This window comes from Arachis stenosperma, chromosome 7 (genome assembly GCF_014773155.1).
Source record: "Arachis stenosperma cultivar V10309 chromosome 7, arast.V10309.gnm1.PFL2, whole genome shotgun sequence".
Classification (NCBI taxonomy): domain Eukaryota; kingdom Viridiplantae; phylum Streptophyta; class Magnoliopsida; order Fabales; family Fabaceae; genus Arachis; species Arachis stenosperma.
Genome location: NC_080383.1, coordinates 71946117 through 71959466, shown reverse-complemented (window position 1 = coordinate 71959466; position 13350 = coordinate 71946117). Strand labels below are relative to the sequence as shown.

General features: G+C 35.5%; 2 protein-coding genes across 4 annotated transcripts; one reads left to right on the top strand and one right to left on the bottom strand.

Moving 5' to 3' along the window:
* Positions 1-670: 670 nt before the first annotated feature.
* LOC130941328 (chaperone protein dnaJ 1, mitochondrial) lies at positions 671-10980 on the top strand. 3 transcript variants are annotated; one of them, XM_057869795.1, is made up of 20 exons: positions 671-814; positions 926-1031; positions 1195-1281; positions 1609-1700; positions 2396-2479; positions 2583-2621; positions 2800-2946; positions 3052-3093; positions 3180-3267; positions 3715-3779; positions 3940-4002; positions 4095-4167; positions 4620-4711; positions 5501-5572; positions 6081-6137; positions 7045-7093; positions 7196-7265; positions 9337-9426; positions 9913-10096; positions 10515-10974. In XM_057869795.1, exons 1-19 carry the CDS (start codon positions 788-790, stop codon positions 10010-10012), a joined length of 1443 nt encoding a protein of 480 aa, XP_057725778.1. In that variant the 5' UTR covers positions 671-787; the 3' UTR covers positions 10013-10096; positions 10515-10974. The 3 variants fall into 3 exon arrangements, with proteins under 3 accessions (XP_057725778.1, XP_057725779.1, XP_057725780.1); XM_057869796.1 differs by having other exon boundaries at positions 677-814; positions 9877-10096; positions 10515-10980; XM_057869797.1 differs by having other exon boundaries at positions 703-843; positions 10515-10972.
* On the bottom strand, positions 10900-12786 carry LOC130941329 (purine permease 1-like). Its single transcript, XM_057869798.1, has 2 exons — positions 11920-12786; positions 10900-11567 (listed from the first exon to the last, which is right to left on the bottom strand). The coding sequence occupies exons 1-2, from the start codon at positions 12667-12669 to the stop codon at positions 11211-11213; spliced, it is 1107 nt and encodes a 368-aa protein (XP_057725781.1). The 5' UTR covers positions 12670-12786; the 3' UTR covers positions 10900-11210.
* Positions 12787-13350: the final 564 nt, after the last annotated feature.

Here is a 13350-nt window from a genome sequence, read left to right as displayed (position 1 = left end):
TTTCAGATACTGGATATAGGGCCATTGTAAAATCCAAGAAAAGTTATAAATAATTAATTATTAAATTAAATGTGAGTATATAAGATAAGAAATTAATAAATTATAAATTAAAATTTTTTCGGTAGAAAATTAAGTTAGAAAATAAAACTGAGCGCAAAAAAAAATAGCTAATTGCGAAAAAGTGTTTACTATCGATAACAATGGCTGTATCAACTTAAATTTGTTTGATAGTGTAAGTGAGAAAAATTAAATTATGAGTGAATAAATTAAGAAATTAAATTTTATAATTTAGAGAAGATGAAAGTAATTGGAATAGAAAATCGGACACTTATTATAAAGGTTTTGACCCATTAAGCCAAACGAACCAAAATGCGAACCGAACCTAAGCAAAATTGATTTAAGAATATATATAACTGATTTACAATTGGTGAAAATTTATGAATTTAATAGTTAAAAATTATTAAATAATAATTTAATTAAATCCGTCAAATTATTTAATAATTTTCAACTATCAACCTCAAATGTAACTGTTGAATATTTACCTTTACCATTTGAGATGGTAGATCGATGATGGTAATAAGTAATAACAAGGAAAACAATTTGTAAGGAAATGTAAAAAAGTCAGGTTCAAAGGTCAAAACGAGAAAATGTGGTTACCGTTTGTCCAAGCCTAAAACCCAAATGCACTGCCTAAAAGTCTAAAACCCCCTTCTCCAAGTGCTCGCTGTGTGTGTGGAAGCAGAGCATAACTGTAACTCAATTTCGCTTCCGAAGAGGATCCCTCCCAATGAGAAGGTTCACGTGGTTTACGCCGGTAATCTCAACGAACCAAAACCATTACAAGTATAAAAATTACTGTTTCCTTTCTTCATTTCTTTTTCTTCCTTCACATTCTTGATTCTCCTCTTTTCTTTCTTCATTGCAGTATCGCCGCCGTTTGCTCTCTTTTGCGTTTTCAGAACCTGTCGTCCATAGAGGACACTGCTTCACCGAATTATTGCCTTTTCGCCAATCGCCGTTTCTCAGTCGAGGCACGTTCCGGTTCAATTTCATGAATTTCTGTCGAGTCTTTTTATTTTTATAAAATATATATATATATATATATATATATATATATATATATATTGGTTCAGTAGTTATCGATTCCTTTTTACTGATTTATTTATTATTGAATTGAATGTGTCTATGTTCCAGCTTTGTTCAATCGCAGTAATGTCCCAAAATCGGAGGAGTTTCTGAGTTTGAGTAAACCATTGAGATATCGATATATTCATGCTGCAGGTTTTTATGATAAAGGATCACTTTGTGTTTTATTTAGGAAAAGCTTAGATGAAGTTCCTTATATCCATTTTATTCGATTCTCAGATCAAACAAGACTACGTAGGTATTTTTCTTCAGTGAGTACACACTTTTAATTGATGGTCTCCGGAAATATAGTCACGTATCCCTTTTTTGTTGTGATTTGGAAACGCAATGGATGGATATAAGAAACTTAGTACAAGTTATGTTACTTTTTTTCTTCCCCTTTAGATCAATTATCTACGAGTTTTATTTGCAGATGTGTTCAGTTATTTATTTTCTCTTTTTATGCTTATGGCGTTCTTCCAGCATTTTCGACATCGGTTGAGCAGGATTATTATCAAGTTCTTGGCATTTCTGAGAACGCCACTCAGGATGAGATAAAGAAGGCCTTTCTGTTGGTGAGTGATTGCTAGGAATTCTTTGTTTTGCACGTATGGTTGTTGGTTGGTCAAGGCTATGCTTGTTAGATTAGATTAATGATGGATTCCAAAACAGCCACACTTGGGGAAGAAACATTTGCCATCTCACCGACGTTCTCTTTTATTTGCATTTTTGTGCATATTTGGCATTTGTCAAGCAGCTGTTTTATCATTTTCTTTGAATTTTGTAGTTAGAGGTGATGCATGCGAAGAGGTACATCCATGATTACAAGTGTAAAACACAACAAGAGGAGAAATAGTTTTATATAGATGATAGTATGACAATTTGTTTTGTTAACTATAAACTATCTTCTATTTAGGAATTAGTCCAATGTCACAGCAGCTGATTTGGAATAAGATTAGTCATTTGTCTTCTTTTTTGTATTGCTCCTTTGTTTTAAAGAGATCACGTCTTCAATTCATAGCAATTATCATGTTTTAAATAGAAAAACGGGTTTAATCGATGTCTCAATTATCTTCATCAATTTTATATTGTACAGCTAATGTTTTTAGAGTTTGGAACATGCTAGAAGGCTAGCAGCAGTTTTCCTGAGTATTTTGGTTGAAATCTTGATATATCCTGTTATTATGCACCTTTGATATGAGAATATTTGGATTGAAGGGTCTTCTTTTACTAACACTGTTTTATGGCATACTTTCTCTGGTGTATGCAGCTTGCTAAAAAGTACCATCCAGATGCAAATAAGAATAATCCATCTGCAAAGAGGAAATTTCAAGATATAAGAGAAGCTTATGAGGTCCTTATCATGACTTTGTTTGTTTATTTCCCTGCGTGGTGGTTGTTTAAACTAATTAATCAGCAGAATGATATTTCACCTGCCATTTTGTATGTGATATCAGACGTTGAGAGATTCTAAAAAGAGGGCCCAATATGACAAGGTAGGTCTTTTTCTCTTCCTAAATGCTATTAACATTTAAGATTTTTTTTTGTTTAGCTTTTTTGTAATTTTTTTTCTTTTGTTTAGTTTCTGTAATTTATATAGCTTCCACTCCAATTTAGGAAGTTGAATTGACTAATACTTTACCATCATTTTATTCGATGAACCACCTTTTTCAGATGAAGATGCAAAGCCGTGGTTCACAGAACATAGAATATGACGACCACAATGATGATTTTGCAGAAAGGTTTCAAAATGCGAAAGAAAGGTTTCAAAATGGTTTTCACCATGAGTTTTCTTCTTCATTTCATACAGTATTCTCTGAGGTACTTTGGTTGCTCATACTTAATGTTGTTTTTATTTTCACCTATTTTGTTCATTTCATAAAGTATTTTTCCAAGGAGGTTTCTCAGCATTCTTGATCATGACAGCTATTTGAAGAAGAAATCACTCATTCTTCATCAAGTATAGAGGTCAGCTTAACTCTGTTTCTGATCTATTGTTTGAATCAATTTCTACTTTTTCAAGCCTAACTTCTTTATAAATGTTTTGCTAATAGGTGGAGTTGTCCCTTACTTTCTCAGAAGCTGCAAGAGGGTGCACTAAACATGTGTCATTTGATGCATTCGTTCCATGTGATTATTGCGGTGAGTAAAATTACTATTTTCAGGGAATTAAGAAATCTAGTAGAAATTCATCTCTTCTGGAGTTCCACATTTGTCTTTTCTATATGTTATGTTGTGTTTGGAAATGGTATAATATTGCCTTTGAATGATCATTAACTGCACAAGTAGTTTAGTGCAAAATCTAGTTTATCTAATTATAATAAAAATTTAAAATGAGCCCATGTTTTACTTTATTGAAGTTTTACAGTTTCCCATTTGTGTATGAGGCTTGCAAAAAGCTGCCTGATTAGTACAAGTGCTAATGCCATCCTGTTAGGCAGGAAACATTCATGATGAAATCTTGTGATGAATCCAATTTGTAAAAGATAAATCCTTGGCCTGGTGAAGTGAGCCAATATGTTTGTTGTACCCTGTGTGACATACGGTAATCCCATTTGATGCAATCATTTTCCTTTTATGTTAATCCAGATGGGAGAGGGTATCCACCACGTGCGAAGGCTAAAGTTTGTCCAACATGCCGGGGCTTAGGTCGAGTAAGTGCCCTGAAAGATCTATGTTCTTTATTAATATGGGATATTTTTAAACAAGATTTGGCTCATGCATGAAACTATTTCTTTTTGTTGTATTGAAGTTATCAGTTATCACTTATCAGAACATTCTTTTATTCTTGATTGTAATGTTTTTTTCTGCCAGGTAACAATACCTCCATTTACATCAACATGCATTACCTGTAAAGGATCAGGTCGCGTCATTAAGGTGTTATCCTAATTCCACAGTCCATGCCAAAATAAGCGTGTGAGGTTGGTTGCTTTGTGTAAACTTGTATTTTCTGTCCCTATTTTGTGCAGGATTTCTGTACGTCTTGTAGAGGATCTGGGGTGGTTGAAGGGATTAAAGAGGTTAAAGTTACAATACCAGCAGGTTTGATTTTAGTATTTGTGATGAGATTACCAAGAACTGCAGCTTTGCCCGGCATCATTATTGTTAAATTTAATGGAACATGGTTTGATGTTTGTCATTTTAGTTGCTTATTCTTATTTGAAACGGTCAATTAGAAAAATGAATTTGATCATTTTTCGTTGTACTTGCTCAAATTGAGGTGATACGGGATAGTATCCAATCTCTCTTAAAGTGGTAGTTATTATACACAGGTGTTTTTAGGAAATGAGATCTTCTCCATTCTGTAGATTTGCTTTAGCCTAATTTGGTCCCTCTTATACATGAGAATATTTCAGAAATGAGATGCTTTATGCATGATGCAGATCTGACTTGCCTTACTTTGGTTCACCTTTTGCCATACTTTCATTTTATTTCATTCAAAGTCGAACTTTTTTTTTCTGTTAGTCTTATTGAATTCTTAAATTAATGGTTAGGTGTGGATACTGGAGATACAATCCATGTGCCAGAGGCCGGGAATGCCGTTAAAAGTGGAGCTCGACCTGGGAGTTTATACATCAAAATCAAGGTAAAGATCCCCACCTTTTTCTTCTCTGTTTATTTATTCAGTGCAGATCTTAAAATGCATATAGACTGACACCAAATTATTCAGGGTCAGAGGGTCACGTTAGCAAGATCGACAAAAAGTCATCTTAAATATTTAGTGGTTATCTTTGGAGAACTAGAATATACATTTAATCCATATTTATAAATTAAAATAGATAATTAACAGAATTATTTCTACAGATTTGTTTCTTGACTGGCATATTTTGTCTAAGATTATATCTTGGATTAGAATGTTAAAGTTTGAATATTAAATTATCATTCCTCAATGAATATAAATGCATTATGCGAATGATAAGTTAGGTGAAGATTTCATTTAGAAAGTCTGAATTAACTAATATAATACCAACTAAATCGTGACAAACATTAACATATCAATTGTTATCAATGAAAATCATCTGTATAAATAATCCACTATGGTTTGTGTGCTGGCCTGCTCAATTCAACTTATCTAGCTCTTCCCTGGGACCCCTAGGCAACTTGGCTAGTAGCTTAATTATGGACAGGTCAGTGCTACATCACAGAAGAAGAGCTACATTGTTCCTTGAGCATGTAATTATGGGTGTTCAATATTTTGGATTTGATACCTGTATAGCATGCATATTTTATCTTAATTGGCACTTCGACATCTATATTGTTCATGTGCATGGAGATATATGTTCTCCACCAATAATATAATTTTCATCGTGGCCATGGTTAATTATTTTCTGTACTTCTTTTCTTATTAGAATGTCATCTTATCTCTGGTTGTTAGGTTGCCGAGGATTCAGTCTTTACCAGGGATGGTGCAGATATCTATGTGGACTCTAATATTAGCTTTACGCAGGTGAGTCCTAAAATACTTTTTGTGGTTTCACATATGGACATCCATCTGGTACTTTGTTATTTTCTATTTTAAAAGGCTGATAAGCCTTAAGATGATTAGCCTGAAGTTGCAGTAAATGGTGTTTCTTTCAAGACTGTTTATTAATCCTAGCTTCTTATTAGTATATAGTTCACTTTGGTTGAAAATAATGGTGTTCCTCTTGTGTTATATACTTATATGAGAACCATTTGTTAAGGCTGTAGAATTCATTTTGCGTAGAAATGGATGTATATATTGAGACCAGATATTAAAAAAGGCATAGTAATACGTCTCACCTCCTTCAGCCTGAGGGAACAGATTTTCAGTCATAAATATAAGAGGAATAACTTCAGTTATACTGAAGTTTATTCTCTCCCATGCTGTTGCTTGTAATGTTTTAGGAACATACCATTTGCATCTTAATTATTTGGGTGTTAACGCCCCCACTCTAATATATTCAGTTTATAGCAAAGTTTTAAACATTTTACAGGCTATTCTTGGTGGCAAAGTTGATGTGCCTACTCTATCTGGGAAGATGCAAGTAAAGGTAAGATACAATTTATTTTGATAGAAGAGTCTCATCATTGGGGAAGGAAGGTTTAGGGAAGGACATGGAGATGATGCCTGATCTTTTAAGGTCAGGGCATGGCATAGGCTTCAGCAAGGGTGCATAAGGATACTTAATACTCCTTAATGAAAGTTCATGAATTGAACTTGACATGAACCCTTGATCAGCTCAGCTCTATCTGATCTTCCTTTTTAAGACAACCTTTGCAGTATTCATTTTGTGTTTCACAGGACCCAAAGATTAAACCGTTTCTCCTCCCCTGTTTTCTTCCAGTACAACAATAAATTTAACAAAGTGCTACGGAAGGCATACTGCTGTTATTACATGCAAAACTTCACTCTCTAGTTTTGTTGTTTTGATTCCATATGTGAAATCCATGAAACTTCTGACACCACAATTATGGGGGAAAAAAAATTGGTTATGTACCCATTAAGAAATGGGTTAACTTTTACCTAGGAGGACAGTGGTTCAGAATAGTTTGACCTGCTAACAAGAAGCATAATTATGTTAGGGTGAAACGCTACTAATAATTAATAGACTCTTCTAGACTTTTACTCAGCAGGTCATGCATGGGTCTTACATAAACTGGTTGCATTGTGTAAAAACTCTACTGGAAATGATGACAATGCAGGTCTGATATTTTAGTCTAATATTTTGAGCTTTAAAAATAGTTACCAAGATATATATATATATATATATATGTGCAAATTGAAACATTTTATTTCTTGAAAGTCTTTGTGCTTAATGGTGTCACAAACGTGGCTTGTTTTATGCCATCATCTCCCTCTCATAAATTCAAGTCTTCACATCATTTGCATGGGCATATTTCGCAACACTGCTTGTTTTGTACCTACTTGGTCTAATAGTGTTATTCTGTTCCCATCAGATACCCAAGGGTGTTCAACCAGGGCAGCTACTAGTATTACGAGGAAAAGGTTAAATGAACGGTTCCCCATTTCATATACAGTTTTGGATAAGTTTGTTGTCTTTTTTCTCATGGTTCTAGAATTGCTTCTTTACCATACTTGTTGATGCAGGACTACCAAAGCATGGTTATCTTGTACATCATGGGGATCAGTATGTGCGTTTTCGTATTAACTTCCCCACGTAAGTTCCCGTACTATTTAAATTTTTTTTTTTGTTGAGTTCATATACCTTAGAAACTTTGAGGAATTTGTTATTTATCATGTAAAGTAGCAGTAAAATGCTCCTGCTATAATGTTATTTTCCCCACTCTATTTCTTTATTGATGTTAGTTGATATTATAATATCATGGAAAATGGGTTATATAGTTGTTTGCTGTCTTTTTCCTGCCCTTTACATCAGTGAATTTTTTTGGGGAAAAAATGAAGGATAAAAAATCAAGGGTCGGTGCCACTTAATCTGATCTGTTCATTAAAACCAGTTGATGAGTACCCAAGGAAAGTGGTGAGCCACATCCTCAGAAGCTAGTTGTTATAGAGAAGGAGCTAGCATGGGGAGAGAGGGGTAGGGGGCATACTACTTGATGGAGCACTTTGGGAATCCCATACTCCGATAGGTCTCTATTAATACACCACCCTATGTTGTCTCACATCCTAATGGTTGCACTTTGCAGTACGTTACTCACAACATCTTACTCAGCTTTTTGCTAGTCAGAACCCTCTGCAAGGAGCCCACTTTGTGGGCCAACCACAAGCTCTGATACAGTTGTTAAAAATGGTTGCATTGGAGAGCTTCGCCCTTGAACCATTGCCAGCTCCATATTCTCATAATCCTCCAAGCATCGAGTCTGAAGAAGCTTTCTGCCCTAATCAACCATCCATACACACCATCACCTGAAAACAGAGGAACTGTGGATCCCACTATTCTGGTTTGGAACTGTGTTCTACATCAGAGCTTGCTCCTTGTTTATGTTCTGTGAGGAATTCTTTCTCTGATCAACACTCTCATGTGCAATGCAGTCGTTTCCATGGTCTTCCCATGTTCTTCCTGTCTCCTTGCAATGGCTGGGATGTAGTCCCCTTCAAGCTTGGCTTCCATTGCTGTACATGTATGAATCCGCTTGAATCAAATGCTGTGGTACCCTCAATAAGACAATAACTACCCAAGGAAACTGGAGAACTGTACGGTCAAAGTTAGCTTTTAAAGGTTGGGGAATTACTCTCCTTGAATACAACACCAAGCATCCTTACTACAATGTGCGACTTTGGGCAGCACATATGGCCCAAAGTATCTATCAAGAGTTAATAAAACTAAACCATAAACTGAGAGCTGAAACCAATTCATGAAGACCAGGTTTTCCATGAAATGTTTAAAACTGAACCATTTATGTTAGTCCTGGTCACCAACCTCTAAAACTGAATACTTTGTCGAAGCAGTTTTTGACTTGTCTTTCTTTTTGGACAACACTCTTACTGCTTTGTTAAGAAAATCCAAGCATTACTCCGCATTCTCTTCCTAAAAATGATGTTGTTTCCAATATCACAGGATCAATTTCATTGTTCTCATTGTTAAAGCTTTGAATCTGTGATTTCTGAAACTTTCATACACTTGTCCTCAGCTCCAGTATTTCTTCTAGTTGTTGGTTGTTCTCCTTGATCTATCACAGATGTCTAAGACTGTGATTCAATGTAACAAAATCTAATGTTTAAATTGTTTGGGATTTTGGGTGGATGGGGATTAAAGAGATTGAAGAGGCATATTTGGGCATTCGATTTTTGAATAGCGACGATTTTGTGGGTTCTAGTTATAGGAGGAAGGGCATTGAAAAGGGAAACGTTTTTCCAACACAACCACACATATTAGCCGTTCATCAAGAACATGGATCCAAGAGTATTTGCTATTCTAAAAGCAGTAGTGCTATTTCTTTATGCTACAGGTTGTTGTTTGGTCAATGCTTGTTGTTATGGTTGTGAAATTTGAACAGAATTATTCAGTTGTCAGAAAGAGATCTCATATTTGGGTTTTTGTTTTTTTTGTTTTTTTTGTTTTTTTTTTATCAAAAAACAAAGACATGCATTATTATCAAAGTTGTTTCCAGATGATATTTTTTATTCCTTAATTAGTTAGTATACACAAGTGCTTTTACGTTTTTCTTTTTGTTCATATTTATAAATAAAATAAGCGCCAGCTTGCCAAGTAATAGTTACTTTTGCCTGCTCATAAATTACTTACGATCCACTCTTTCTTGTTTTAGTAAAATTAATGAACGACAACGTGCTATACTTGAAGAACTAGCAGAGGAGGAAATAAAGCAGGAAAACCACTCAACATTTGAAGGAAACTGGTATGCCTTTGTCTTAGTACTGGTAGTTCTAGTTGCTTTATGTCCAAAGTAAGGCTTGATGGTTGCTTGACTGTGCATGTTGTAGAAAATACTGAGATAGAATGCTTTGAAGTAGAAGTTAAACTAATGTACTTCTAGAGATTTTACAAAAAGAAAAAATATAAAGGCACTGTTTCATGAACTCTTATCTATGATCATTTAGAGAAAATAAAGGATGAGGGATAAGGGATATTGGTTTAGTATCTATACCTACCCCAGTAACTGCTTACAAATACTTTATCTTGAGTATGATTGATTTGATCGTAGGTACAGCAGTTAGCGCTTTATTGGATTGGTTGATATCCTCATTATTTGCATACTTGCTTGATTTGCTTAGATTAGCTTTTTCTATTATAGAGCTGTATTCTTGAGTAACATCTGATTGTAATTTAGATCCAACATGGATAACAGGCTTTACCAGCAGCTATGTACTGGTTGAACTTACAGGTGGAAGCAAATTATTGAACACTTGAACAGTCCAAATATTATGGTAGAACTATCTGTGCTGATCCTAATCCTCGTCCTCATGCACAAATTGTTGAGCTGAGAGCTTGTTCCGACATCATTTCCTTGGACTTGCCAAAGACAAATCCATGGATTTGTTTTATTCTTCAACCTTGTAAAGTAGAAGGTAATGAATTTACCATTCAGGCACATAAACTATCTGGTACGTTCTAGCTATCCTCGTTCACTTTCATTTGTCTTATGTGCATGTATTGATGGAGAGAATTTTTGTGCCATCACAAGATATTTCATCGGTTTTTATAGAACTTTTTAAATGCTATTTTAGATCAGACTAAAGTTCTTCATGAGATTGATGTTAAAAATAAGATAGCTAGTTCCACCCCCCCGCCCCAACAAAAGAAAAAAAAAAAAAATCAAATGATGTTTTAGTTCCTTCTGTTTGCAGTTAATTGTTGGTAACAATTGAATATCAAAATGGGTGCATTAATATATTGGTCCAAGCACTCCTTATTGAGTCGGGCATTGGCCTATTAATTTGTAACTCGAAACTATGCTTATTGCTCACTTTTGTTCCGTTGTGGCAGATATGATATAGTGAAGCAAGGAGTGGGTGCTCAGATTACTGAAAATAAAGTTGTAGTTGTACGAAGCTATTTCTTGGCGCCAGTTCCTTTTTCAATAGTTATGAAAATTTCACGAGGACCCTTCTGATAAATTCTTAGGCCATCATCATGGTATTCAGAACAGAGATGGGAACATGTTGTGTATCATTTTTTCTTCTCTTATTCTTTCAGTATTTTAAATTTGGTGCGATAATCTTGTAACTATTCCCAAGTGTTGCCTTCTTCAATCCATTGTTATACCTCAAATGATATAACCACAAATTACATTCTTTTGATAGGCTAATTGGCAATTAATCAAGTTTTCCAAAATATAATTCCTCTATTCTTTCCTTTTTCTGTCGGTTCAGAAATTTGATGTCTATGTATCAATATAGGATGAACTGTATATTAATTCTTTGATTCAAATATATACCAAATTAAATTCAGATGTACTTATCCAAAGAAGTATTATAAACTAGAATTTTTTACTACTAAGTACATTCAATGATAAAGATGATCTAAGGATGATAATGGACCGCCATTGTTGAAAAGATAAGGATGGATATTCGTTCGTTGTTTTAGTCAAGATCATGGGCCCTAGGGCGACCTGCTATATTGACAATTGAAGCAGAAGCAACCTAAGATGGTGAAATCATGACAATGACTTTGACTTGTCAATCATGGAATAAGAGAGAGAGGGGGACACTGAGCTTGCTCTGTATTGAGGCGGTGATTTTTGTTCCTCTTCCATTCTTGTTTGATCTCTCCATAGAAGTAGGACACGAAGCCCCACAGAGAAAGTACCAGAGCAACCCCCTTCTCTGCTTCAAAATTCTCCTTGTACAAGATCACAGCCAACACTTCAGTAACAGGCAGAAACACGGCAATTATAATCCCAGACAACAATGACGAGGCACAGAAGATAACCCCTATTGCTCCCAAGAAGAAAAATTGCCACATCATAGCACTCCACACTAACACATAATAGTACTTTGTTTCTCCAAGCTCATAATCTCTAGCTTCTCGTGGAATCACCTGCAAAACGAAACGCCCAAAATTGTCTTAAACATTACAAATTGAGAAAATCATAGAAGGCAACATTATACGACTAACATTGCAGCTAACATTCAACAGACGGAAAAGAATATTCGAAATCCAAACTTAATAAAAACTCATCATAAATGAGGTAAGGTTTATACCAAATTTGTTTGACGACCTACTATAATATTGGTTGAAATTGACGGAAATAGCGTTTCTCTAACCTTATTCATTACTAACAAGGGATTGGAAAAGTTTTTAGAGAAAGCATTAAATAAACCACACGAGCATGCATGCAAGTATTTCTTAAAATGTATATAATTCTTGGGGTAATAAAGTGGTAACAGACCTTAAAGTCGTTATTTATTATCATCCCAATAGCGCAGAAAAAAGTGGCAAAGAAGCACATAACGAACTGAATCTCCATGACCAAAGAATAAGTGATATGTTGCTTGGTCTTCTTGTAAACCAACTCCACAAGAGGCAAAACAAACCCGTATAATGCAGCCGCGGCTACAATCATAAGAAAACCAACTATGTACTTCCCAGTGGACTCACCGTGAGGACGGTCCCCACTGGACCGTAGCGCCAAAACCACAGCGGCAATGGTCAACAAAACTATGGAGTTCACCGAATAAGCCGTGAACTTCTGCTTCACCAATAGGAAAGCGAAGACGGCAGTGAAAGAGAGGTGGGAGGCCTGAATAAGAGAAAAAGTGGACACTGGAAGAAGAGATACACCGTAGGCATAGAGGTAGTCGTCGAGGCCGGTGAGGATGCCTACTATAGCGGAGGCAAGAAACAGATAAAGCTCCATAGAGATAAGCTTTGGTTTTTCAGAGTTGGTTGTTTTGTTGCATCTTTGATGTATATAGGAAATGGAAAGGGGAATGAGCATGACAGGGAAGCCGGCGGTTTCGAGGAAACTAGAGAGCCAGATGCGTTTTCCGCCGTGTATGAAGTAGAGGCGCATAACGAGTGGGCCGCCGGAGGTGCCTAAGCCCAGAAATATGGAGTTTGTAATGAGACCAAAAATTTTAGTTGTCTTCATGGTGGATGACTGGTTTGGTTGTTCTTCCCTTCCATCAGTTTCAACCATCGCTCTTGATAGCTAGGAAACTTTGTCTTGCTTTTTCTCTTTTTGTTGGACTATTGCTCTTCTCTCCTTGTAGTTTTTAGCATATGGAACTAAGCAACTAACCGAAGCGAAAGGCAAGCTATGCTCAAAAGAACATAAAGACAAACTATTTAAGATGTAGATATGTGTGGCTCATAGGTGAGAGATTTTGAAAAAGTCTAGGGGCCAGCAGTTTTATTGAATTTTGGCCCAGCAGAGAAAGGTGAGCCATTGGATGAAATCTCACACCATCAAATCATTATTGATGGCTAGTTGATGGCTAACAATCACAAAAATTACTGGCCCCCTAGCATTGCTCAGAGATTTTTGCATAGGTGAAGGTCCAGAGATGGAGCGAAAATGACCAAACCACGTTGTTTTGACCAAAATACATTGTGGACTAACTTCATACATGAAGTGACAGTGAGAGTCAAAGTTAATTTTAGAGCAACTCCAGCGACGTGAATTTGCAGAGTACTGCTCCTTGTGTGTATGGAACGATCCTTAGTTATTTATTTATTTATTTATTTTTTTACTGTATTATTCTATCCGACAAGTTGGGCAATTTACCCAAATAAATAAACTGCTTGAAATGTTTACCCAAATACATAAAATGGAATCCTCCTACGTGAATGTGCAAAACGAATTCTATGTAATCCGTGG

Coding starts and splice junctions, on each gene's coding strand:
- LOC130941328 (XM_057869795.1), top strand. CDS start 788: ATGAGAAGGTTCACGTGGTTTACGCCG. Junction 1,032..1,194: donor ATCGCCGTTTCTCAGTCGAG/GCACGTTCCGGT, acceptor TCTATGTTCCAG/CTTTGTTCAATCGCAGTAAT. Junction 4,712..5,500: donor GTTTATACATCAAAATCAAG/GTAAAGATCCCC, acceptor TCTGGTTGTTAG/GTTGCCGAGGATTCAGTCTT.
- LOC130941329 (XM_057869798.1), bottom strand. CDS start 12,669: ATGGTTGAAACTGATGGAAGGGAAGAACAACCAAACCAGTCATCCACC. Junction 11,568..11,919: donor TAATAAATAACGACTTTAAG/GTCTGTTACCAC, acceptor TTCGTTTTGCAG/GTGATTCCACGAGAAGCTAG.